Source organism: Coloeus monedula (genome assembly GCF_965178545.1).
Source record: "Coloeus monedula genome assembly, chromosome: Z".
Lineage (NCBI taxonomy): Eukaryota > Metazoa > Chordata > Aves > Passeriformes > Corvidae > Coloeus > Coloeus monedula.
In genome coordinates this window covers 77,125,044-77,152,679 of record NC_138822.1, presented here as the reverse complement: position 1 = coordinate 77,152,679, position 27,636 = coordinate 77,125,044, and the positions used below count along the sequence as shown (strand labels likewise).

Here is a 27,636-nt window from a genome sequence, read left to right as displayed (position 1 = left end):
AGTAAATGTTCTCTACGGATGAACCAGCATGCAAACAAAAGTCTCAAGCTACCAGCTCAGCTACACTGAGGTTTACACTACACCCTGTGGCAAACTCACTGCCACAAGGTCCAATCAAGCACTTAATTCAGGACTCTGCAGAGATTACACCATTCGTCAAAACACGTGTTTTGTGCTGCAGCTGCTGCAAAGTTTTATTACACAGATGTATTTAGTATTTCTTAGAAGTAGTATTTTCAGCTCCTAACCAAGCCATTTAGCTCACTGTACACTACATTCACAAATCTTTCACTGAGGCTCTGGTATTTTCCCAGAACTGAATGAATGGTTGTGAGGCATTTGCCGGTGCTGGCCTCACAGCAGTATGTCCTCCATCTGCAGTGAAATGCCCGTGCTTTCCAGCTCCTGTTCCTATAATAAAATCATTCTCCAATCACCAAACAGACAACACACTTGACAACTAGCTACCAGCTCCTAAAGGAATACAGGAATGTTGAGGAGAAGAGGAAAATATACTCCAGCATCCTTGCAGAAATTCAACATCAACAAATCAGAAATTAAAAAAAGCTTATTACTGTTTTGGTATGATGTAGCAAAGGTAAAAAAATTAGAACAAGTTCTTATGCTGCTTCCTCGTAAAGAAACCATTTCCACCAAAACACACTTTCTCTTTTTTTTTTTTTTTTCCTTCCTTTTTTTTTAAGAAGTGTTGCTGCTGTTTCAAATAAACTAGTACTACTAACACTACAGAAAATGTTTGCCATTACCCACTTTCTGGCAATTAGTATTTATTCTATTTCTCTCCTTTGGATAGTTTCTGTAGTTAAACTTTACATTCTTTAGCCAGGAGAGCATGACCACAATTTTAAGAGCAAAATCCAAAGCCACCTACAGTACCTCAATATTTGCCTAGTCCTTCATTGTTCATGCCCTGAGTATCCCTTAAACAAAATACAACCTCCTATTTTCACCACAAGCAGTTTCCATTCTATTTAATAGCAGGTAGACAACCTATTATACTTGCTCAATACTCACTACAGAAGATAAGAACCAGACAGGACTATTAGGTCACAAAGACCTAATTCTTCTCAGGTCAAACAACGTTAAACTTCACTCATTTGCTCCTAACTTTTATCTGACTAGAGAACACCACATTTAAACAGAAATATTCTTCAGAGAAACACCTGGTCTTTCCCTGCAGACAGGAAATATATCAGCTTCCTTGATTCTTTTAATCAACAGTCATGCCCCTAGAACTGTTTGTTATACACTTAAATGCATGGATCCATTTTCCAGAGGTTCATACTACACCTCTGCTAGACTAAAACCAGAATCCATGATATGCTCCTAAAGTAATCCTTTTCAGATTCCCTAAACTAAAATCTCCCGTCTTAATGACCTCTTTGATCAGTCATTTTCAGCTATTATACACAATTTTTCATCTGTAAAAGCAATGAGAAATTGGATTTGGTCCTTAAGAATCAAGTTCAGAAGCATCCACATACAGAAATAACTCAAGAATGATTAAGAGATGGGGAAGAGTGCCAAGAGGCAAAAAGACTACAATAGGAACTTCTAGATAGAACATCAGCTCATGCTGAGCTGTTCTTTTTCCATCATCCACTACAATCCTGAGAACTTTTCAGTTGCTGCTTTCCAGACACCAGGCCCTTGTTCTTAAGGTGTGTCTGTGTTCCTATAAAACAAATGGATATTTGGCTATATGAAAGCATTTTTCACTGGGACAGCTCAAACGTTGCAGAGGTCCAAATCTCTCTGCATGACTGGCTTACTTTTAAATGCTATTCCAACACCTTTTGGATTTCACAAACATTTTATTAAGCAATTGTTTTAGTTTTACTTCCAAATCATTGATAGAGTCACTAGATGGCATCTGGCCCAGGACTGGGGCGCACTCTTATAAAAGCCCACATTCAGTAAGGGTCCTTCTGTAACAGATTTATTTGCCAAAATTTGCAAGGCAGATTTCAATGCACTAATGTGTTTGGTGATAGAATACAATTATTTTTAGAACAAATGATATAATATATTTTCCTTTTTTTTTTTGTTGCCTGTTTTGGGCTAATGTATCTGCATCTTGGCATTTTATTCACTCTTTCTGAATATTAGCAGACAAACAACTTTCTCTAGGTTACAGGGATTTTTCCAGGATCCAAAATGAATAAAAATTAACAATGGCTAGAGATTTCAAAACTCATTTGCAAATTATTCAGCTCTAGTAACTAATTAGAACAAATTCCATCCCTAGTCAGCATTGCTCAGCACCTCTCTCATACTACAAATGTTGTATAGTACCAGCATCAAACATGGGTGAGAACAGCCCATAAATTTCCACCACCCCTAGCCCTTAGTCCACCTCTAGCACATACTGAAGAAACTGAGGACAGGTTTAAAATGTCCACTTTTGATGACATTAACTGATACAGAAAACCTAGGAATTTAAGAGTTTCTTTCAATTATCTCGAAAGATACACCCCCGCCACCAGGTAAGGATGGAGTTTTCGTATCAGTTACATGACATTTTCACACATTTCCAGGAATAACACTGACATGCCACCCTGCAGGGGGAAGCAAGAGGGATGATTTCTGAGACAATCTCTCACTCTTCTGAAAATAAACTTGAAATAATGGGTGTTACTTCAAATACTTAGTTTTTGAAAACAACACAGACTGAAGAGAGTAAATAATCAACTGGTATATCCAACAAGTTGCACTTACATCTTCATTCCAGTCTTCTGCTGTCCATTCTTCTATTGAGTTTTTCCATGCTCCTATCATAATTGGGGGAAAGAAAGAAAACAGGTTCAAGTTAAAGGCACAACACTGTGTTTCAATCTTTCTGCTTTAAGAGCAATCCTGTTTTCATTATCAGTGGAAAACAAAGCAAGGAGATGGAGGTTGGACATATACTTGGAAACAAGGGTGTAAGCTCTAGGAAACAGGTCTGCAAAATTAAAATTTTAGGAGGGAAACACTACCACTCCTCCATTCCCTTGCCATTAATTTCTGTTTTCAGCAATTTCTTAGCCACTGTGGTACCAGACTTAATTCGCATGAATGCACATCTGCACCCAGCAATTAATACCAAACATTGGAAGAACTTCCTCCTGTGGGCCCAACAACGGTGAGAGGCTACTCAACCCTGCCACAGGATCCCCTAGTTTCATGCACAAATGCATACAGAACAAAACATAACCACAGCACCCGCTCTGATATCCACAATCCTACTTTCAACACATTCAATTTCAAGACCCAAGCCTGTGGGGACTACTTTCCAACCTGTTATCTCACGCCTCAGAATAGAACTACTCCAACTCCTTCCCCTGAGAGAGCAATTTATCTTATAAATAATTCTTACAATGGTAGCAGGACAGTCTATAAATTTCCATTGTAGCTAAGAAACACTTCCTGTAACTTGTGGCAGAGTTGATTTGGAAAACACTGGAGCATGCAGAAATAGGAAAACTACAGAAAACAATCCTATGGATGCAAAAACCTGACCCCTTCTATTGGAAACTGCAGGTAGAGACATGCAAGAGCAATAAAAGGACTTAAGGCCTTGACCACCAGCAGAAGTACAGGGGAGGTTATCCCAACAACAACCAGAGCCTTTGTGTAAACTATGCAACCACGAGCAAAGAGAACACCAGCACCAAAGGTAGTGCCACCAGCACCGTGGATCAAGTACAAAAACAAAAGGACCACTGCTTCAACCACCTCTTTTCACTTAACCAGGAACTGTCTGAGATGCATTAATACAGAAATAAGCCCCCCAAAGACAGCATCAAAGCCACCTGGTGTAATGCTAGCACTGCATTGGTGCTCCTCTCGTACCCCGTGACACCGCAGCAGGTTTTGGCAGAGGAGGGTCGAGCGGCGCCAGTTCAGTCAGGCAAACGGGCCAACCATGAAGGTTACACACAGTGCAGGAAAGAGTGGAGGCTTATACCTTGGAATCCAAAATTATTTGGCAGGTCCTGAGCAAGGTAACATCCACCCTGCGTTGGCTCTGTGGAGCAATACAGAGTTGCCTGAAACATCTCATTGCTCACATTTTAGCAAACAGCCCCTAGCCAGGGCTGATGTTTTTACAAATAACCATACCCTGTAGCAAAACTACTACAATGCCTCAAATTTCTAGAGTAATCCACACATTTCTACAGAAATTTTGAAAAGGAGGAAAAGTCCTTTTAGAGGAAGAGTTGATTTTCTTTTCCTTCCCCTGACCAGCACAGAACCCCTCCCCCCAGTATTTCTTCTTTGAAGTACAAATACAAGTATTTGCCCTGCTTGTATTTATCTCCCATAAGCCAGTGCCAGGGTCTGTCTCTAGAAGACAAGCCTTTAGAACACTAAAACAGAGCTTTGAGTCTGATAAAATAAACTCTCAAAGAGCTCAGATACATCAAGCCAAACACTCAAGTATTTTCCACCACCATTGGGACCAAACCTGTTTGGAATAATATTTGTGATGTTTTCCTGAATACAATTTAAACAATTATCTCTTGTTCCTTCTCATAAAACTGATTCTGAGAGTTTATTCTTTTAAATACTGTGTACAATCCTTCACCCTTTTATTAGCTTACCCAAGCTGCCAAGTTAACTAGTGTCATTTACTAACACTCTTCCTTCCCAGCTCAATCCTTCCAGTCTAAGTTATTTCAGTACTCTTCTCTGCACTTCTCAAATCCATTTTGAATGTCTTCCTCCTATTGATGGAATTTCTAAGTCAGATCTTGCAACAGGCGCATCAATTTCTTTTTAGTCCAAAATCCACCTTGGCATTACTGCAACTCATGCATCCTCTTCCCAGTCTTTCCCCCAAGCTTTGCAAAGCATCACAATTCAAGAGTTCTCTGTTTTCCATCAAAATAAAGCTTTGTGTTTTCAAGGATCCTTGTCATATCTGCTTCAACCTAGATGGTTATTTGTGACTCTTTCCTGTTTCTCTTTGTAACAAGTTCAGTTTTAGAAAGTTATCAAGACAATAAAAATACACTTCTTGATTAGTCTTCAGCTCTTTTCCTCGAATTCCCATCTCTTCCTGTCACACTACTTAATTTTTTACCCTTTCTTTGAATAACCATTGATATTAGCCCCAAAATAAATTTAACTTGGTCTATGTCAAACTTATGTACTAATTCTTTCCTTCTGGATTACATTTGCATTCTAGAAAGATTTGAAGGTTTCCTTAAAATGTTGCTTCTGACTTTTACAGCAGATATTAGAAAAAAAAAACCAAAACACAAAAACCCCACAAAAACAAAAACCCAAACACCAACTTCCTTGTACCTTCCAAAGAACACAACTGTCCCTCTTGAAAGTTATCCTATAATTTATTTTTTATTTCTTGTCATTCTTCAGTTTCAGAGTAATTTAAGGCTGTTCATAACTAAGATAACAAAGGAAGTTTTTCAGTGAAACTTATGAAACTCTATCAAAGTAGAGATGTGAGTAAATTACCAGAACACAAGGCCATTTCTAAAACCAACTTTGAGAAGTGAGAACCTCCAATAAAATTCGTGTATAACAACTGCTGTAATTTGCGCTCATTTTCTCCCACTGCCCTGTACATTACAAAAAATGTCAGAGAGGAATCATGCTGCTCAAGTTTATTCCCTTTTGGAGGAGGATTGGTCATTTGGTTTCTACTTATCTGTCCCTTCTCTTTGCCTTTCAGCTGTACATTTTTTCTATATAAATTAGGATGCAGGAAAACTGATGCTGTATTATTTGGAATACAAGTAGACTTAAACATTATGAACTATTAAAGACTTGGCCTTCAGTTCAACCAACAACACTAAATTTAACGTCCAAAGAACCAGCTAGCTTTTCTACTGCATTACACAACACTGAACCTAGAAATACTCTTCAAGTTACCATGAGTCCTCTTGCATCTGCAAGAATTCAGGGCATGAGGTTCTAGGGCACTTTCAGAGTACACACAACAGAAACTACTGTATTTATTTTCAATGAAAATATTCATTTCCCCAGCACTGGCTAAAGGAAGAAATATTTAGTAAGTAACTTGGAACATCACAAAGAGTTTATATTTATATGATGTCTTCAGACAATATTTTGATAAGCAAATATCTCTTATTTCTCTAGGCAGTTACCCAGTTATTTCCTCTTTAATGTAACTGCAGATGAAGACACTAGTTTTCCAAGTAGCTAGCATGAGCTAATATTGTTTACTTTCTTTTTAGATGAAATAAGAAGTGGAACTGGGTAATGAGGAATAAAGAGAGGGATTTCCTTCCTGTCCTTCCTGCATAAACTCTTACCAGACATCTATAAAGCCCACTGCAAGCTTTATAGCTTTCCATACACATAGAGCTCCCACATTAAAAATTTTAGTTAACTCCACATTGGGAACTTAACTGGGTCTGTTGGTTTGTAACTAACAAAATAGCACTGTAAATTGAGGTGGAAAAACCTGCAAATTAGTGTTTGGGATTAACAAGTCAAATCATGCTCAACTTTGTGCCACCTACTTCCAGCCCCATACCTTGTGTGTCACTTTTTCCCCCTACCACTGCTTCTGTGTTTCTTCCCAGCAGTTTCTTCTGCTTTAAAATTACTACACCAGCTGCAGCTTCCTCTAAAAACCCTCAAGACGCTTTCCATCACAAGGCTGAAAGTGCTACCCACTTGGACAAAACTAACAATTCAATTTTAAAGCCTGTTCTGTCTGAAGTGATTCCTTTTGGACCAGGGACTTCTTTCAGACATTCCTAGAGCTTGTCTAAAGAAGCAACACCATAAAAAAAATCATTCTTTAGAGAGACATTTTTGTTTTGTCACTTATGGTGCCTTTTTCATTTGAAAGTAAATTAAGATTAGCAACAAAAAGGTACTTAACACCAAAAAAACCCCATTCACACTTACCTAGTTTACTTTAAATTTCCGCCAACCAAGTATTTTGCAGGAACTCCCCATAATGACACTCATGCCTTCTCACACCTTCTCCATACAATGCTTCCCAAATTTCCATGCATGCCTTAGGCTGTGTTACTGAAATCCAGCGTGGTTGTCCGTGACATGCGCGCAGCAAAAATGAGCTTGGCATCCAAACAGAAATTCCACACACCGAAACTGAATTTCCACCACTCTGTCAGCAGCACACCCCTTATGGTGACACATTCATACTATTAGAGGGATCTGTTTACCCACACCAAGCTACCCTTACTCCTATGCAGAATTCTTCCATTACTGAACACTGAGAAGATGCCTACAAGGACAGAGGCTGCTATAACAGAGACACATGGAGGTTACTCTGAGTTAGTAGGGAGGGTCTCAGAACACTTGGGTTCATTTCAGAAGTGGAGCACAAGTCGTATGTAAGCCACAACCCTACAGCTTCAGTCACTAGTAACAAACCAGTGATTCTCTACCTCTGACCCAGTTTCCTTGTAGCTTTCTTGCAGATCTTTCTTAATGTAGTTAACCTTATAGCTTCCACAATACTTGTGATAACATACACTGCCCAAACAACGTAAGAATCCCCAGAGGAATTTTCAAGACATTAGGTATCTTCCTTATTTGAAAAACTAATGTGAGTGAAAACAAAAGGTGCATTTCTGTTTGTGCTACAGCACCAAGTAATTTAAAAAGTAATTCCTTAGAAAGGTACCATATTTGGCAAGAATGCTCCCATTAACAACCACCAATACACTCAAAGCCACTCTTCCACACTGGATCAGAAGGCATTCGGAGTGACAGGCCAGCTGCTTAATAAGCCTCCCTAAACTCTGAGCCTGTTGTTGTCTTCTCTTGTTAAGCGGAAAACGGCTTGTTCAGAAAGCTGCACCTCAAGTGGTTCACAGCAGAGCTCAACAGAGCACACTCTGCCCTTCAGGATCAGCTTCCACACTTGATACAGGAGCTGATGAAAAAATCACCTGAGTAGGTTTCACCAATGAAGAGATCAGAAGAGTTACCCATTGCTGCAGTTAAAAGAAATTCACTCAGTGGTTCCCAAGTTAGGACAAAAATATACATGACTTTCTCCATTCTAACACAAGGCTTCCTTTGCATTCATCTCCCATCACAGAACACAGGAAGCAGCAAGGTATCCTATTTTTCCCATCACAGATAAGCAGGCTGCTCTCCTCATTTCTGAATCACCTTGAGACCACTGGTGCCAAATGGTTCCTTTCTAAACTACATCAGTCTCTTGCCTTTAGCTGGAAGTGTGTATTTCCCACTTGAGACTTCATACAGAAACACACAGCTGCCTTGATCTTCAGACAAGTCAATGGCTTTCTGGCTTCCATTCCAGTGCCTACTTGTGCTTTAGTTAATAATTTTTCTCTTCAAAAATGTCAGATCTTGGAACTCTCCTCCATCCCAGAGACTCACATCCTTCCACTTCTGCATTGTGCAGGTGGGGCTTCCAAAGCCATCCCAGTGTCACTGAATGAATTCATACTTGCAAACCTTTTCTTTTCCTTTTCTTCTTAGATATTCACACCCCATTGCCTAAAGTTTGTGGACCAATCCATTCTACGAGGACTTACGCTCCTTAACTACATTAAGTGAGATCTTAAGCAGTATTAAGTTATCTAAACTGTTCTGTACATACAAGGTTCTTCCAGTGACTCTTCAAATTCCTTTGTCTCTCAATGGTTTGTTAGTACTGTAATAAAAGAATTGCAAAATGCCTTCCGTCATTCTCACTAGAGAGACACTCAGGCTCTGCACATCAGCAGCAGTTAAACATCAACTAATACCTGTGTCACAAGAGACGTATACAAATTTTCAGAAGTTAACTGAACACCATCAGAACAGTTATTTTAACTGCAATTCGCTACAGGTCTTCATTCCAATCCTTCCACTTCTTGAAGCATCTTACCAGTTCCATCATCTGCATCATTCTGACCAGTCTCCCAAATCTCTGACTTTGTCCCAAAGCCATCAGTGGCAGAAGACTCCGTATAGTCTGCAGGATTAAATGTCCTAGAGTTTTGAAAGTTAAGAAATGGAAGAGAACACATGGGTCATTCACGAGCACAAGTGTCATAATTTTTAGCTGAAGTTGTATTAGATTTAACATCTTGATTTCCACATAATTTATCTTGATAGCTTTTAGTTTCAAAAAAAATTTCTTCTGCAAGCAGACAGAGATAAAAAAAGGGAGAAAAGAGAAGAAGAGATAGAAGTGAAGAGACTGGTAAATAAAATTCCTGTAGAGAAACTGAACCAAATCAATTCCTGAAAAACCAGTTAACATCATCCCTGTTCCTCCCAGTGTTATAGAGCATTAGTTTATACACACAATGATAAGACCCTCTCAACTGTTAAGATTTTCAGCAGGTGGCTGACTGATAAGTAACCAGTATCATATCCTTTCAGAGCACCACACCTGCACAAGAGTCAGAACACCAGTAAGGTTATTTCAAAGTGCTCTGCTGACTGGTTTTATAGGAGTTTTTTTTGTTTTTATTGGCTTTGCAATGCCAAAATACAGAGATGCAGCTAAAAGGTAAAAAAGCATTATTGAAGGAAAACCTCTTTCCAGTTCATCATCTGCAAGTATGAACAAGAAGAATTACTAGAGAAGTAGAACAAGCCTCCAGTTCATCATGACATCGTTAATGTTGCATGAAGTGTCATTAAAGGCAGACACTGAGTGAAAGTAGTGGAGGCTACATTCCTATAAAGCAAGTTATTCAAACAAAATTGAGAGCAAACTTTTAAGCTGCTGAGTAACTTCTTCTGAATCTGTTTTAAGGTCCATGTGAGTCCAAACAGCTAAAGCATGAAACCTCAATAACAGAACAAAGTTTAAAATCGTCACTTTCAAGTTTCATATAGAAATTGCATGCTCTACATTACACTGAAATAAATCTGGTTTTAAATTGACCTAAGACTATATGCACCACACAACTTTCAGCCTCCAAGGCACTATGTGGCTGCTACTGATCGCAGGTATGGTTCTCCAAGCTTGAGATATTAACACTGAGTAGACATACATTAGGTTTCCATAGGTATGCCTATATAGATACACTGGTTTAAGACAAAAATGCTCCAATCATCATCTAAGAGATCTTTCAATTTTTGCATCCATACTGGTTTATCAAACATACAGTAATATCCATATATACAGTGGCAACATTGTCAATTAATATTGCCACTGAATTTGATCCTTGCCAAAATCTCTGCTCTTCATGTTTCTTACCCCATGCCTTGGGCTGAAAACCTCCCCGCTCCTCTCCCTCTGCCACGTCCAAACCCTAGGAGAGAAAACACCATTTAACAGCAACAGCAGAGGAGCCACCAGTCACTAGTCTGTCACATTAAAGAATGCCACAGTTGAACAACAAAACGACCATAGTTGAAGTTAAATATCATTTACTTCCCAAATTCCCACACAGAATTTGCTTCCCTAACACACGCAAATAAGCCATGGTTAACCTAAGACTGAGCATTTCAGTAGGACCTGCAATTATTCGCCAGCTTTTCTGTGTCTGATGAAGTAGCTCCAAATGCTATTAAGAGAACTCACCTAAACACTCATCCCAAAGACTGCTATTGCCAAATTACTAGACACAGTTGAGGATTTTGTCCCTACTGTCTCATTCTTGCCTAAGATGCTCTAGAAGCCCAGCCTCCCCAAGCATCCTGATCTCTTAAGCAATTCTGTCACTCCTTATCTGTGAGAAAAAAGTTGAAATACTCCATTTGCTTCCTTCTCTGCGTCAGACCACCTGTCCACCCTCCTGTGCTTTTGTCAACCTCTGACCACACCTTCCTTCTGCGCCCCCCCCCTTAATCACACAGGAAAATTACCCAATTCAAATTACTTAACTTCCTTGTTATCATCCACCAGAATATTCATTTCTCTTTCAACAAAAACAAGTATTTGTTTTCTCCAATTTTAAATACAAGTCCCAGTTTATGAGCTTCTTAATACAATGAATGGTGTAATTTTTGCACATTGCATATTGTCAACAAGGCATGAAAATTTTTGCATTATTCAAGAATAAACAAAGCAAATGTCTACAAAAAGTGTTACCAACTATTTCTTATATGTGATATATTTCTGCATAGATTTCCTTCCTGCCCTTTTTAGGGGTTTTATGTAAGGCTTTTCCAGTTTGTTCAGGATTTTTTGAGGAAGGCTAAGAATATTATTTTGTATTACAAGAAAAGGAGGTCAAGAGCCTCACTCAGAGAACAAAACAATGTTTATTTTAATGACAAAATTATGTGGTAACTATAAGTCACCAAGCAACTGCAAATTTACCTGAGCACACAAAAATTACAATCCTAAATCACCAATACACTGGTGTCCATAGATCAGAATTACCTACAACAGGCTGTTCAAAATCGCATCAGAATTACTCCTTACTTTCCTTACTACCTAAACTGAACAAGAGCAGTAGCTCCCAGGACATGGTAACACCAGTTTATCAAGGTTCTACTTTAATGACTTTCTGTTTCCTGCTCTCACCACTCGTTCTTTCCCTTACCCCAATTCACTGTCCAAGTATTAAAAGACATTTCTGGACCAACTTTTTCAAGACTTTTTAGAAGCATCAAACTAGAGGAAGATTTTCTGTTCAGCAACACAGCATTTTGTTGGGACAAAAACATAGAGTAGCTTAAGTCTGATACTGACCAGCTCTGTTACCACTACATTATTTTGCTCTCTTTTCACAACTGGCTGGAGAAAAGGCAGACAGAGGTTAGGAAAGAAGCAACAACTGCTGCAACCTGGCATTCAACATCCTTCTTCACCGAGCCCACGTGCTCTTTGCTATAAAAAACAGTGCCCCAAACCCTGCTGTACCCAACTGCCTCCAACTTGGCCACTGAACCTTGCTGCTCAACCTACCTACTCTACTGCTATCCTCTATAGAAGTCAGAGCACTCTGGATTATCTTTTTGTCCAACAAGTTTTTTTAAGCATAGAACCAGCTACACAAGTTTACCTGGGGATATGGTAGGGGCCATCATGTAATAAAATTACTTTCTACCACTATCAATACAGCATTAAAGACCATTTACAGAAATTGTGCAGAAACAAGATCAACAATTTTCTGACAGCCTGAGGTACAAGTCCAATTGGGAGCTGTGAAACACATAAACAGTCAACCAGAAATAGTATTGAGTGAGACAGACATCAGGTACAGAGATAACTGAAATAGCTGTCATGAAAGAAGAAATGGATTTTAGAAGAGGAGGTAAGTCACCCCAGTATCTCAAGTGCAAAAGCCTGAAGGAACAACCTTAGCATACTGTCTTGGAGTGACTTTATGTGAATCCCCTATCACCTGCTCTATGCCCATACCTTTCTGTGCCTTTAAAACTGAGTCCAAGGGAAAGAAGAAAAAAAAAAAAAAAAAAGGCAGGTAAGCTTTTCAAAGCAGTTTTGTGTCGAAGGACACAGAGATTGCTGCTGCTGCAGAGTGGAGGCAAGCACCTTCCTGCTTTTCCCAGCTCTTGGCCCCTTTTCTCGGAAGAGAGAGACAAGGAGTTAAACTCCTTTGCTTCCCTGGGACTTTGGTTTCTTCTTCTTCTCTTCTGGACTGTTCAACAATACCAGAAAACAACGGGAGACCCTACACCGGTTGGCCCGGAGGGGCCCATGCCGAACAGCCAGCTTCAAAGAGAGAAACCACACTCACAGAAAGAAAATTTGAATCTGAAAATCTGAAAATTTACCAGGGTCTCTCCACAGCGAGAGGTTTTATTATTTAGCATTATTATTTTCTTCCGCTTGCATGCACCTTACTTATTAAATAAATAGCTTTTTTCTTTTTCACTTTCCTCTGAGGAATTTCTTCCTTAACCTGGGGGGGGGAAGGGGGCAGCTGAAACCAACCTTCTCTCAGAGGATATTTCCCTCCAATTTGTCCCAAACCAGGACACACACTAAAGAGATGTTGTTTTAGCAAGCCAGGGATATATAAGATACCTTCCCATAATGGGCACAATAAACTACTAGCTAAAAACATCAACAAACACTTCGAACAATTTTAGAAATTGCAAAAAAGAAATAATGCTGTTCCTGAAGTTCTATGCACAGTCTTAGGCTACTAGACAGCAAGGCATTTTTTATACCACATCACTTTGCAAGATAATCTGGAACGTGAATTTCAAGTGGATTCCCTGAACTTCTTAATGATGTATCTATCTGTGCTTTCTGTCAAAACTCAAATTAAATTAAGTTTTACCAACAAATGCAAAAAAACTTTTCTAAGGAAGGCAAAAGGAAGTACCAAACCAAAACACTAAATTCAAAGCTAGAAAACACACAAAAAATTAACTCAAAATATGGGACAGTGAGTGCTAACCACTGCAATACCACTTAACTCAGACATGGGATCTCATACACCATGGTCACTAGCGCAAGATGCCAGTGGAAAGGGCTAATATTCTCTCCGACACAACCAGACCACTGTCATGTCCTTAAATTCTCATACAAAGAAAGCTACTCCTCTCAGCTGTTAAAATTTTTAAAAGGCCTTAACACAGAAGGTACAGTCTTTTAAAGACAGAGAAGTTAGTCATGATACAACTGTGAATGCCCATAAGGTATCTACAAACTTTTAATGCTTCTTAAGAGTGACTAAAAAGTCAGTGAACAAATGAAGCTTTGTACCAGAATTCACAGCAGGAACCCAAATTCTGAGCACACAATCCCACAGTAACTTAAACCCATTTAAATCAGAACTACTACAGCTGTGGTCTTCCTCACCAGTGATCACAAGCTCTGCTCTTTGTGCATTGACAGTTTTGCACTTTCCAGTTAGTGAGCACCAAACAACTACCAGGAAACAGTATTTGTTCACTTTTGTATCAGCTCTCCAAACCAGTTCCCACCTTGTTAAATGCCAGAAAACCTTTACAAGCCACTAAAAAGCCCTGCTGTCCACAGTGACCATGTTGCCTGCCTCTATTTTTTTTGTGATAGTTAGTTTGCCCGTCACCTATCACCTCGCACTTTCCATGTGCCTTCACTTAGCTTTCAGGAGGATCTACTCCAGGATCTTGCCAGGCACAGATGTGAGACTGCCTGGCCTCTAGTTCCCCCAGTCTGCCTTCCTTCCCTCTTTAAAATGGAGGTTATGCTTCCCTTTTTTCCATCAGTGGGAACTCAAACATGATGGATGGTGGCTTAGCCACTTCCTCTTCCAGTTCCCTTGGGACCCCCAGATGTATCTTGTCAGGTCCCATGGACATGTACACCTTCAGATATCTCAAACAGTCTCAAACCAGATCTTCTCCTAACAGTGGATGGTTATTCATTCTCCCAGCCCCTGCCTTTCCCTTCAATAACTCATGTGGCTGGAGATCTTGTGGGAAAAGACCAAGGCAAAAAAAATCATTAAGTAACTCCAGCTTCTCCACATCCCAGTTAGCAAGGTCTCCTGTTTTCTTACAGAGAGGGCCCACATTTTCCCTTGTATTCATTTATCACCAACAATATAACTTCAGCATTCCTAACCAGAACCCTGGCTGCTCAGACAATCTCATCTCTCTCTTCCTCCCAGACTACATGTATTTGCTTCCACCCTCTGTAGGCTTCCTTTCTGTGTTTGAGTTTGTCCAGGAGCTCCTTTTCATCTATGCAGTTGGGATAGTTTTGCCTGACTTCCTTTTTTTCGGATGCATTGCTCCCAAGCTTGAAAGGAGGAATCCTTAAATATTAACCAGCTTTCCTGGGCTTCTCTTCCTTCCGGGGCTCTATCACATGGCACTCTACCAAGCAGCTCCTTGAAGAGGCAAAATTCTGCTCTCCTGAAGGCCACGGCAGTGTGTCCTCATCACTGCCCCAAAGATCTCAACCTCCACCATATCACAGTCACTGCAGCCCAGTCAGCCCTTGACCTTCACATTCCTCACCAGCCCCACAAGCCAGTTGGCTTCCTAGGCTGCAAGCGCACATTGCCAGCTCATGACAGCTTTTCATCCATAAGAAGCCCCAAGTCCTTCTCTGCAGGGCTGCTCTCAAGGAGTTCTTCTCCCAGTCTGCATTTATGCCTGAGATTGCCCCAACCCCAGTGCAGCATCTTGAACTTGGTCTTGTTAAATAAACCTCATGAGATTTCCATGGGCTCACTCCTCAAGCTTGTCTGGGCCCCTTTGGATTGCATCCCATCCTTCAGGTGTGTGAACTGCACTGCTCAGTTTAATATCATCTGCAAATTTGCTGAGGGTGCACTCAATCTCACTATGTCACTGATAAAGATACTGAAGAGCACCAGTCCCAAGACAGAGCCCTGAGGGACACCACCTGTCACCAGCCTCCATCTGGACATAGAGCCACTGACCGCAGCTTGCTGGCTGCATCCATCCAGCCAATTCTTTATCCACCAAATAGTTCACCTTTCAAATCCCTCTCTCTCCAATACAGAGATATGACATGCGTGAACCATGTCAAAAGGCCTTACAGAAGTCTAGGTAGATGATGTCAACCTTTCCTTGTTGACTGCTGCAGTCACTCCATCACAGAAGGCCACTGGATTGGTCAGGTACAACTTGCCCTTTGTGAAGCCATGATGACCAAAGACAGACGGAAGTCCCAGAAGACCAGGTTTCTCAAAGCTAGTGCCCTGGTCTAAGAAGTCAAATCCCTGGCTGTGGCACAAGGCCTGTAACCATCTGCTGATTCTTCAAATACAATTGGCCCTTTCAACTCCCTTTGTTTTTTGACTGGGAGGATGGATGAAAAACTACCTATGCCAGAGTCCCTTACGGGGGTTCTGCAATCCCGCTTGATATTGGTCAGGCTGCTCCTGGCTGTACCATTGGCACCCACATGAAACAACAGCACCAAGCAATAGTCAGGGGACTGCACAAAGCCTCAGTGACATCCCTGATAAGAGCCCCTGGTAAGCAGCACACCTCTAGAAAGCACAACATGTCCCCAAAGGGGTGCCTCTGTGCCTCTCAGAAGAGTCTCCTACTACTGTCACCTGCTGCCTTTTCTTAGTTTTGCTGCTATTCCACAGGGAGCAGATGGGGCTGCCTTACTCTTTGTACTTTTCTTCTCCTGAATGAATTCTAGAAAAGTCAATACTTATACCCAACCCAGGCAGGAGGCACATTTTTTTCCGTTTTCACTAAAACCCACTGGGAGTTCAAAACACTCATCACACAATCACATCTCCACTATGGTACCATCCATGCACAGCAAGAATTGCTCTCTCTCTTCACAACATTTCTCCCCCAAAAGCAAATGCACACTTAACAGCAGCATGAGAAAGGTGTGTAGAAGCACAGCTCAGATGGGCCTAGTCCATTCAATTAACAGCCCATTCTGCAAAAAATCAAGTCTGCTGAGCTTGTAGAGCTAAATCCTTCCACTGCAACACAGGTGCTTTATTTCAAAACTCAGATTTTCACTCAGGGTTTAAATTAGGGGAAGTTACTTCAAGGTTAAAAATGGGCCTGAAGAACAGCTGCAAGAAAAGGGAAATGCAGACTGGAAGGGCAGGCAACACTCTAAATTTGTGCTTACCTCTAACTACACAGTAACTGAACTGCCCTGGTCTCTGATCTGGCAGTGCAGAGCCAGCCATCCTCCCAGCAGACACCAAGCTGATGGAGGCTTATGCCTTAAGAGGTAAAGACACTAAGTACAGAAACTTTGTATTCTAGGTACTCCATACTACCAAAACAAACACCGAAGTTGGATTTAATAACACAAATTACTTTTGTCCTTATTAGTTACCATAAAGCTAGAAGCAATTCATCAGTTTTATATACTGCATGTACTCTAGAGTATTTTTACAAGTCATGCTGAAAACTTTCAACTCTAAAAAAATTTTTGCTTAGTTGTAACAAGTCACCTATTTTCTTTTAAATATAATTTTAAAATGTACATGACAGAGTTTCTTAACTAATGCAGAGCGAACCACAGCAAAACTAAAGACTTCAAATTTTGACTTCCAGAAGGTCTACTCCACATTCATGTTTTAGAAAAAACAATATCCTCCCTAGTTGTGGCAAATGAAATCCAAGATATGTCCTGTGCCAACTGGGCTAAGCTTTTGAACCAAGGGAATGTTAATACATGCAGTTCTGGTTACAGAAACTCAGTTGGTTCAAGGATAATATACTTTTTATCGGAAAATGGTAAAAAAAAAAAAAAAAAAAAAGAGATCAAGAATACAAACTGGACTATAATGAGATATCTATGAAAAGGATAAGCTTTTTTGTTTTCCCATACAGCCAGCAAACAAAACAAGAGCTGGAAATAAAACACAGCATTTTTTCCTTTCATTTTTATATCTGTTTTGTAGGAAAAAAAAATCCCTGGCAGAATCCACATTTACAGCATGTTGTTCTGGAATAATGAAGTAAAGAGAGAAACAGAAATGCAAGCAACAATTCTGTCTTGTCTTTGCAAAGCAGGAGAATTACTATACATGAGTCTGTAACAATTTCTATGCTGAATCAAATCCAAAAGCTCACCTACCTGTTATTCCTTTATAAGCCATGGTCAATTAGATATCTAGGGAAGGGAACATGAACTGAAACCACAGTGCAGCTTCTCTGGATGCTTTCCTGGTCTACAACTGTTTGTGGCTTTGACTTCCTTAGTCAAAGATAATTTACATACAAGAAAATCTTTCATGTTTTTTCTTCTTCTTGCCTACGGTTCTTTTATAGGATGAAACTGTCAAATCTCTTTATGTGTACATTTTCCACAACACATCATCTTACTCAGAAAGGAGTTCCTCAGGTTCACTACATGTATGAAGAACTAACTCTCTAAGTTCATCTTGAAGCTGTAACCTGCTGATCTCACATAATATTCTCTCTTTCGCATACTTGCTTGGCATGATCAGTTGATGCCCCTACAGAAATTTAACAGATCTCTACCACACACCCACTCAGTCCTCTCTCACAGGCAGAAAAAATCTTAGTCTATTTGTTCCTCACACTCATAACTGCAGACTTCCCAGTACCTTCAAAAGCCTTTTCTAGCTCTACTGCATCCTTTTCAATATGAGGTAGAGTAACTGGGAGAATCAGACCTGCACTTAAAATTGAAGATGCAGGAACACTAAAACAGCAGCATAAAAACAACCTGTGCTTGTTAAGTTTGTCAATTTGTATACAACACTGCAGCTGATTAATTCTATAGCTGACAATCCTAAATACATAACCATCTGCCTCCACAATTTCTTCAGGAGATTCCATTCTAGAGAGTTGCAAATCCTTGCAATACTGACAAACATAATTACTTTGATGCAATCACTGCTCATCACCATTACAGTATTTCTTACATCTAAATTAATCTCATGCAAGAAATTGGGTTCTGAAAACAAGCACAGATGAGAAGGGCATCTTAAAACAAGATACTCCCTGACTCCAATACAAAGCTTCCACCCTTAGTTTAATAGGAAAAGATTTAGGCAAGAGCAATTACAGCTGAAATGTATCCTGTTACGCATGGTGTAAGACATTTTTGCTTTCTGTTCATCAGTCAATAATTTGTATCTGCTTTAAATCCCTGATGCCCTACATATCAGCACCCAGTGGTGTTTGCACTCTGTTTACCTACTATAAAGTTACCTACTATAAAGTTACAAGGAACGTGACACAGTTATTAATGGAAGATCTACTGCCAGATGAAGCTAGTGCCTACAAACCGAATGTCAAATTCTCAGTATCAGGGTTTTTCCCCCTCAGTAAATACCACATCACCCCTGTGTCAATCCCATTTTTGCTATTTTCAGTTGCTTATCATTTCTTAAAATTAGGTTTTTGTACAGTGAAGCAGTAATACATATGATGGCCCAGCAAATCTCCTAGAAGGCAGCCAGTAAGATAACTCCTGCCTGAGAAGGTAGCTTAAAATAGAGAGAGCGTGCTGCTCAGATAATTAGCTGACCCCTTATTTCATATCCAGCACCTAGATTTCTACACACACACACACTGCATGAAATATTTCTAGAAACGGGTTCTGTGGCGATTACCAGCAATCTGTTTACTTTCAGCTGAAGTATGTTATCTCTCATTTGACTATTCTGTTTAACAGAAAAGAAAGACAACAGAATGAAATGGCAGGAAGCTTTTTATTATTATTATTCCTATTAATATCCAAAGAAAGAAGGTGACATATCTCTGAAACGATAAGAACTGAATTACACACATTCCTAAAACTCCCTGCAGATTTCAAGGGTTTTCACTGTAAAATTAATCAGGTATTTCCTGTATGGAATACACACATCTGTAATATAATGATCCTGGTAGCTGGCCAACAGGTTTATCACAGACACTTCTTTAAGATACTTTGCTCACAGTACAGTCTAATATATTTGGTAGAGAGATACAGTAATACTATGTACACGAAGCCAGTGAACAGAAACTCTTGGAAGTTTCTATTTCTTCAGTTAGACAGGTCAGTTTAATCTGATGATGAAGTTTGAGATATGATATTCATCTAGAAAGCTGCAGTTTTGATAACAAAAGCAGTGTATGATTTGCAAAGGTTAAAGCAAAAACCACTGTATTTTAAATTTATCTCTACATTTCACAGAAGAATTTTTTTTAAGTCCTACCTTTATATTTATAATTTGAACATAACGGATTTTTTTACAACATAAATAACAGCAAGACTTACATTCCATCTACTAAAAGTGTTAACATACCAAAAATTGTAGCTGTGAACTATACCACACATTGCCCTGCAAAGCTACTTCTCTGCACACACCATTTGTTTTTTGCTGATTCACAGGCACAGCTGAGACGCACTTGCACGCAAACCTCTGGAAGCTATTTCTTTGCATCTTTGCACACCTTCAAGATGCAGATCTGGAGACAATGAAGTTGGATGTGCCTGCCTCTGAATGCCTTGTTACCCAACATTCCCAAGAGAAAAGAGTCCTTTGAAGGCAGAATTTCTCATGCGTCAGACATTACTTACTATGTACATTAGTTCTGCTATACATTTTGTCAATTTAACTTATTTAATACCCTCGTCTACCCATAATCTGCACCATACATGGGTTACTCATTTTCATTCCTCCTACTTTAAGGAAAAACAAGCCTCTTCTCCACCCCAACCAGTGAAAATCCAAACCAAATACACATCACTTGATTCCACATCCAATCCATTATCCCACCACTTCTACAGGATAGGATCAGAGCTATACCTAAGACTCCATGGTATTCCTTCTCCACAGTTCTCCTCATCAACTCTTCCATGCCAAATTCCTTCTCATAGCAAAATCTCTCTAAGGTGGCTTGCTCTTTCTCTGATTGGCTACCAAAAACAGAAGGCAAGCTTGACACCAGAGCCACCCAAAAGAAATGGTACAAGTACACATCAAATCCTTCCCCAAGAGCCATACAGATGGAATCTTGTGCTCTCCTGTTGCCAAGGTACATCCTGAGGAACCCAGTGCACTCCCACTCACAGGAGGCTGGCATGAGTCAATCTGGGAAAACAGCTCTCCATAGCCAGAGCACAGCAGCCTGCCACACAGGAAATTACCACAGAAGTGATCTGTGTCAATTTTTTTTAAGTTGTTCCAAGACAAAGAAATGATAAACAGTAAGGGATTAGGATGTACGCACGTTCAAGGTGGCTGAAGTGCTTATGGAATCAAAGGATAGCCAAAAAATGCTTAAGAGGAAGCATTTAAAGAAATAAATGAGAGAGTTCCATTTCAGGACATGAAAGCATTGCAAGTCCCACACCAGTGCCACCATCTCACCTCTCCCACGGCCACGTTTCCCACGGTCTGAAGGCCTGTCTCCTTGACTGTTGTCCACTCCATTCTCTTCAGCTCTAACTGTGGAGAGAGGACAGCTTAAGAGAAGCTTTAGAGACTCATACGTGAGACAATACAGCCATCTGCTTAACCTGAACCCCTCAAAAGAAAAGGCAAAACTTTCAAGTGGGCTGGTCAACAGAGCTCAGTTACCCCTTTTCTTTGAGGCCACACTAGAAGCAAGTTATGCTTCCTTTGTACTGGACAGTTAGGAAGCAAAATATAAGAAGGAAAAGTCCCTCAGGAGACAAACCTCTACAAGCACCATGTTTTGCAGCCTACTCTGCTTAATGAGGCAAAAAATGCAGCTGCCTCATTCTGTGTTTCCTCAATAACACACTGGTTGACAACAGTGAAAAAATAAAGGACAACCAGTAACACCGACTCTTCTCCTGTCTGCTCATACTGCATCCCTGTACAAAGCATGGAAAGAGATTTCTCCAGTGTATTTAAAGCAGAGGGATGATGACTGGGTGAAGGGAAGGCACTAGAAAAGCTCTGCAATCTGTTTTGTGGGAAACTCCTGACAAGGTACTCTGAAATACGGCTGGCTACATTAAGGGGGAAAAAAAAACTGGCCTCTTGAAACACTCATTGCTGAGACATTGTACTGCACAACTTCTCCTAATGGTAACAAGAAAACCAACAATGCTTGGACATAAAGTTGGGAAGAAAATACCAAGATTTGGTAACCATCTGAAATGTCTTTAATTCCAGTTTACAAAAAGAGACAAACTCTATAGTAAAAAATTTTGCCCTTTGCTTTCATTTTGGTGGATCTAATTTACACTTTTCTAAGTCTAGCTGCATGTTTTATTAATATTTTTTCATTTTGACATTACTCTATCCTACAAAGATTCACAATGTCTATATTGGCACAACAGTTGAATATCTTCCAATTATGAATAAGATGAGTTGCCTAATGTTGTAAATATTTTTCCTGCTCGTAAGTGGAAAGCTAAACGTATTGTATTCATACTGATGTCTTTTCTCATCTATTAGTGTGGCAAACAGCCATTACAGGCAATGCACACAACTTTGAGAATGCTGACAAAACTTAGCTAAAAAAAGCAACATGTATCCAATGGTGATCTAATGTGACTCTATCTAACTTGGAAACATCAGTTTGCTTTTGTACAATGTATTACTGCAACTATAGCAAAGCTTGAAATGTTTCAACTAACAATGAATTTTCTTTGTTGCAGAAACTCACCTTTGGTTGATTTATGTGAGAAATATATTTAGAGATTAATAATCATCCCAGTGTTTTCATTCCCCTTATGAGAAGATGAGAACATCTTCAGGTTCTCCCACTCATAAAAGGAGATGGAGTCAAAGCTGGATAATTTTTTCATTAAAAGAAACAAAAAAGTGTATCAGCTGTGCAGCGACATACTCACTCTCAAGTAGTCTTACAAAGAGTCAATTCTAAAACTTACATAAATAACAAGATCAACTCATCGAACAAGAACAGAGACTTATATTAAACAGAGTGTCTCTGAACAAGTACAGACCTTCCCAAAACCAAGTCACATAGACAGATCAAGCATACCTGTAGCACAAACAAGTTATGATCCCTTCAACGCTGAGCTATAGTCCGACGGACTTTGTTCCATTAAGCACTCGCTCTTAGCTCAGTCAGTTCCAGCTGCAAAAAAAGCATCTCAGTCTTTAAAAATTAACCCCTATACGTACACTCTCGTCCACGGCTGCCTCCTCTTCCCCGTCTGTTGGAACTTCCCCGTCCGCGACTCACTTCTCTGTCCCCTCGTTTCTCTCTGTTCTCTTTGTTTTCTGAACCTTCCTTTCCAAGGCTTTTCTTCTTTCCCCCTACAGTCTCCCAGGAAGTCTATTTGGGTAGAATAGAATCAGACACAAAAGTCAAAAAGGAGGAGACACCTCTCAATGCATACTTCTCGCCCCTGTTCACAGAAGAAAACCCAGGTATTTGCATAATGTCACGTATGCAAACTACACTGATATAAAAGGAAACGCAGACGGTATTTTTGCAAAGAGATTAAAAAGAAAAAAAATTTAAGTTCAATTTTCTTAGGGAATGTGAGAATCCCAAATATTTCTGGCTATAATGAACTCTTACTAGTTCAAGGAAGACTGGATACAACCGTAATATAGAACATCTGCAAAGCAAGCAACAGTTTTCCACTCAAATATATCCATAAATCTAGCAAGGGAGCATGAACAGAGCTATCTTTTTCTCACAGGGAAAAGGAAAAAAAAATCTTGTAAGTATCACTGAACAAAAACTGATGAGAATAAGTATCTGGCCTGGGGGGGGGGGAAGCCCAAACAGAAAAGAAAAATTTTCATCCAGACATACCAGAATTTAAGCCCCAGAAGACAGAACAGCAAAACAACAGCTTGGGAAAACTGATGATAAGCCAGACCATCCACTCTTAACAGCTACAGACCATCAAACATAGCAAAACACAGGAAAAGCTATGTCTAAACAAGACAAGGGATCAAGGTCCAAAATCAGGCTTCTGTTTTAATATTAAACTGAATCTTGAAAATAAATTCAAGGATGGTATCAACTCCATAGGAGTATCTGTAGGAGTTGAAAATAAAATGACTAAACACTTGCCAGGAATAGCTCAGCAGCTCATATTATGCAATTGCATGGTTAGTCTATTGAGCCATAGCTGCAAAGCAAGGACAAAGAAAAGATATTATTTGCAAGCCATTAAGATAGCAGAGAGGTTTACATGTATGGCCCAATTTCTAGGAGCTTACGGTTCAGTTAAGATATTTAATATCAGAATATTTGCACATACAAATTGTTGTGAAGCACTGAAGTATGACATCTGACAGGCACCTGTATCAACCAAAAAAGGTTTTCTATCAATAATTTTAATTCCTATCTCTCAGTTCCACCAACAGCAACTCAGCAGCTCTATGGAGCCAGGCCATGACCAGCTAGGCCAATCTGCCTAGGAAGCCAATGCCATGAAAAAAGCAGGTAACAAAGCACTTTACAAACTCAGTGTTGCAGAGTCTCCTTTGAGAGAATAAGAACAAAGAGAATGGTTATTCTCTCATTTTTTGGCACGGCATTGGTGAGAATGAGGGCTGAAATCACTTTTCAGTTCCATCTCCAGTACAGAGGTCTAAATCAACTTCGGTGAAGCCCAACCAGCACTGATCAGAAGTACAAAACTAAACACATTTGAACAACATCACCTTATCTCTGAGGCAGAAAGCTGCTTCCCTCAGTAAGTATCACATGGCTTCACCTACCATAGCTGGTGTAACTACACTAAAACAATCCTAGTGCTTCAAACACCTCACAAGAGGAAAAATACCTGCACTGACAACTGAAGAGCCAAGTCTGTACAGCTCAGAATGCACTATTTCACTGATGGGCTTGGTGCCAAAACATCTTTGGCCATTTCAGGAAATACCCAGAACTGGATAAGGCTGCAAAGCTGAAGAGGAAGCAGCCTCTCTCCTGAGTGAGATTTAAAATAACTTAGGAAGGATCAGTAAAAAGATGACTATGAAAGTATCAGATCCATGCTTTCCAACAGTGTAATTTTGTGGAAAGCCTTGAGAAGTCAGGTATGTCTTTTAAGATAGAGGATGGTGCTACCTCTGAGCATGGGGATCCATCATAGGCTGTAGAAGCTGTCTCTCTTTGTAAGGGAGGTAACTGATTACAATTTCAGCTGACAATGCCTGAGGCAACCCAAATGACAGTTGTAGGCCTGACCTTTGAAAATATGTAACAGAAGAATTCTTCTCAGCCTGTTCTTACATGGAAAGAAAAAAAGTCTGAAAGGTCTCTTTTGTTCTGTCTTCAAAGGCTTAGTAAGTAAAATATGGTTAAGCATAAAATGGATGTAGAAGTTAAATGAATACAAGTCTTAAGCAAAGAAACAAGTCCTTCTCTACTCATCCACAAGGCTCTAACTACCCCAAACCAAACTGCCACAGCTGCTGCAAATGGAAAGTCTTTACAGAGACTAAGTCACACAGCTTACAGCTTGTAGATCACAGCTTTAAACCCCAAAACAAGCAAAAAAAGACTAAGACAAAACTAGCTGAGTACCAAATAAATTATAAATACACATTTTAGCTATCACTCCTTGCTCTTCTAATTCCTTCAGCTGAATGGACACATCTTCCAAACCAAGTTTAAAAAAATGTCAAGTGCATCAAAGCAGAGTGAGACTAGAAAAAGAGATTTGGGAATCTGCATTCAGAATCTGTAGTACCTCAGCTTACAACCTTCTATCAAATCCATGGTTAAACTGTTCTAAAGTATAATGGTATTAAAACAAACCCTTCCAACTGGAGGCCCACAAACTTTCATAAAGAATAAATTTCTTCACACCCATCAATTAATACTCCTTCCTCCTTGACTCCTTCAAGTTCTCTGTACTTGTTTCTAAGTTGCATGTTGTCTACAGAGAGTAGTGGGTTAAGAGGGCCTTGCCAAGAGAGCAGAACATACTGACATCACTTCTAGTTGATAAATGAGTTCAGAAAGTTTTTTTCCATGTCATGATCAGTTACAACAAATTGGTAAACTAAGAAAGGATTCATATTCTCTATGAACCAGCAAACTACTCTCAACTAAAAAATGGCAAATATGAGAAGTATGAGAGAACAAACAGATTTAATTAGGGTGAAATGCTCTCTTCCACTCCCAACTTGTCAATATCATATACTTCTGTGTTTTAGAATATCTCAACTCTGATAAAAAATGAAAAGGGATAGGAATGAAAGTCCCTTAGTCAGAACAGTGCGTGTCCTAGACTTAGGGTGTGTGAGAGGTGAGTTTCCTCATTAACAATAAGCCAGAGTACACATCCTGACAAATCACAGGAAATACTGAATGTTCAGCATCAAGAAAGGAAGTCCAGGTTACTTTCCCGACTTGGATGAGATGAAATCTAATTTAAGGACAAATGGTAAGAAATCCCTCCAGCAAAAACTTCAACTGCAGTAAAATATATTTTCTTAGTATCTCTTAGGATAAAAAATTTGTGCAACTTTCTAAGCGACATTATTTGTTGTTGTATATACATAGTTTGGTCTCCTCCTCCTGTTTCTCAATTAAGACATGCAAATGAGCAACACAGTTAAAGGAGCAACTACTTGCTGCATCCTTTCCTGTCATAAGTAGCCTTATCAATGCAACTTGCAGATGTGGAAACCTCCTCCAACTTCAATACTAGCAATGCACACCTACAGAAGTTACACAACTTAAAATATCTCCCTGCCCTTAGGTTTACAAAGATTGACCACTGTGATGGTCTCACACCTCAGAGTTGTGGAGGGTCTACACAGGAACTACAAAAGCTGCAGCAAGAAACAGGCCTGTGTCTGAGGGAGCACTGAGCTCTGCTACAGAGTTAAAACTGCTGCATGCAAATGAAAGCAGAGGAACTCTGCAAGAGACCAGCTGAACACCCACAACATTTTCCAGATTCAGCCTTCTCCAAGGTATGAATGCAGTCGAGAAGCTGCCCCAGTTTCCATTTCCTTCAAAAGAAATTGAATGGAGACATGGGAATTGAAAACTTCTGAAACATAACTTTTCCAATCTCCTCTTAGAAGCTGAAAAACACAGCAAACAGAAGGAGCAGTTTAACAAGGAAGTAAAACCTTACCGTGTCTGAACTTCCTTCCAGCAGTATGTTGATTGCTCTGTTCACATCCCCATTACAATCATGTAGTGCTACTATGCACTCATCCTGGTTTTTCCCCGTCACTTCCATAAGCTGGCAGTAAAAGTCAGACATGTTAAAATATCTAAATTATCATCATAAGAAAATAAGAGTTAGTATGACCACAGATTACAACAAAGTGCATAGCTACCATGTCAGAGTAAATTAATATCCTGAAAAAAGAAATCTGCATTTTACAGATCTGCTTGGGATTCAGACAAGAGATAGCAAGAAGCACAAATTAATTGGTAATCAAGGAAGCACTCTTTCACACCTTTTTTTGTTCTGTAGGCTTGCAGCAAATGTTGTCAATGCAGATAAAACAGTATATGAGTGTAAAGATGTAAAGAACCACAGTAGTTTCAGTATCATCCTATCTCCTTCTCCACCAAATTAGCCCCTCTTTATCCCAGTGCGAGAAAAGACATACAGCAAGACATGGCAGAGAACAGATCCACCTGGAAAAGCATCCAGACTAAGAAATACATTTTTTTTCAGACAGACTAGTTCCCTTGATCCATTTTAGCATAAAGCCACACCAGAGTCACAAGCAACAGCTGATTAAGGAGACCTAGCTCTGAATTATGCTCCTTGAACTCGTGGTGTACATCCTGACAAGTGTGGGACAGAAATAGTATGTCATGGGGCATTCAGCAACTTAATCCAAAGAACAAAACCTACATGAGCTAGAAATATATATGCAGAAGGTAAAATATTGGAGATTTTCTGTGCAGAACTTAATTCATCTCCTTCCCACCAGCACAGCTACAAGCACTATTGATTAGGGTCTTTTTACTCCATGAAGTACAAGACTTAATTTCTGGCACAGCAACAGAACTAGTTTGTAACAAGAACAAAAAAAAGAATTTAATAATGCTTCAGAGGAAGTTTTACAGATGACAAGAAATCATGAAATCTGCTGCTTTGCTGCATTTATGCATTCAAGCTCATTCTTCTCTCCTGGGTGTACTCATAGGTTCTTCATGAGTTGTGATGTGCTCACTATGACAAAATCACCAGTAGCCACAACAGAACAGAGACCCAGACTGTCAGGACTGCTTGAATTAATAGTCTCAGCTATAACTGGGTAAAGGAAACTTGATTATCTAACACCCAACACTCACCAAGGAAAGGAAATGGTATGAGATTTCATTTATACACTGCAATTCTATCATTTTAATGCATAC

The 27,636-nt window shown here is 39.7% G+C and overlaps 1 protein-coding gene across 2 annotated transcripts in view; it reads right to left on the bottom strand.

Moving 5' to 3' along the window:
• UBAP2 (ubiquitin associated protein 2) overlaps positions 1-27,636 on the bottom strand; it is a 185,177-nt gene that overhangs the window by 130,720 nt on the left and 26,821 nt on the right. For both annotated transcript variants that reach the window (XM_082301874.1, XM_082301875.1), the window contains exons 4-9: positions 26,393-26,503; positions 22,455-22,608; positions 20,703-20,780; positions 10,202-10,256; positions 8,876-8,979; positions 2,740-2,792 (exon numbers count right to left, since the gene is read on the bottom strand). In XM_082301874.1, coding sequence (XP_082158000.1) covers positions 2,740-2,792; positions 8,876-8,979; positions 10,202-10,256; positions 20,703-20,780; positions 22,455-22,608; positions 26,393-26,503 — 555 coding nt within the window. The remainder of the gene's footprint in view (positions 1-2,739; positions 2,793-8,875; positions 8,980-10,201; positions 10,257-20,702; positions 20,781-22,454; positions 22,609-26,392; positions 26,504-27,636) is intronic.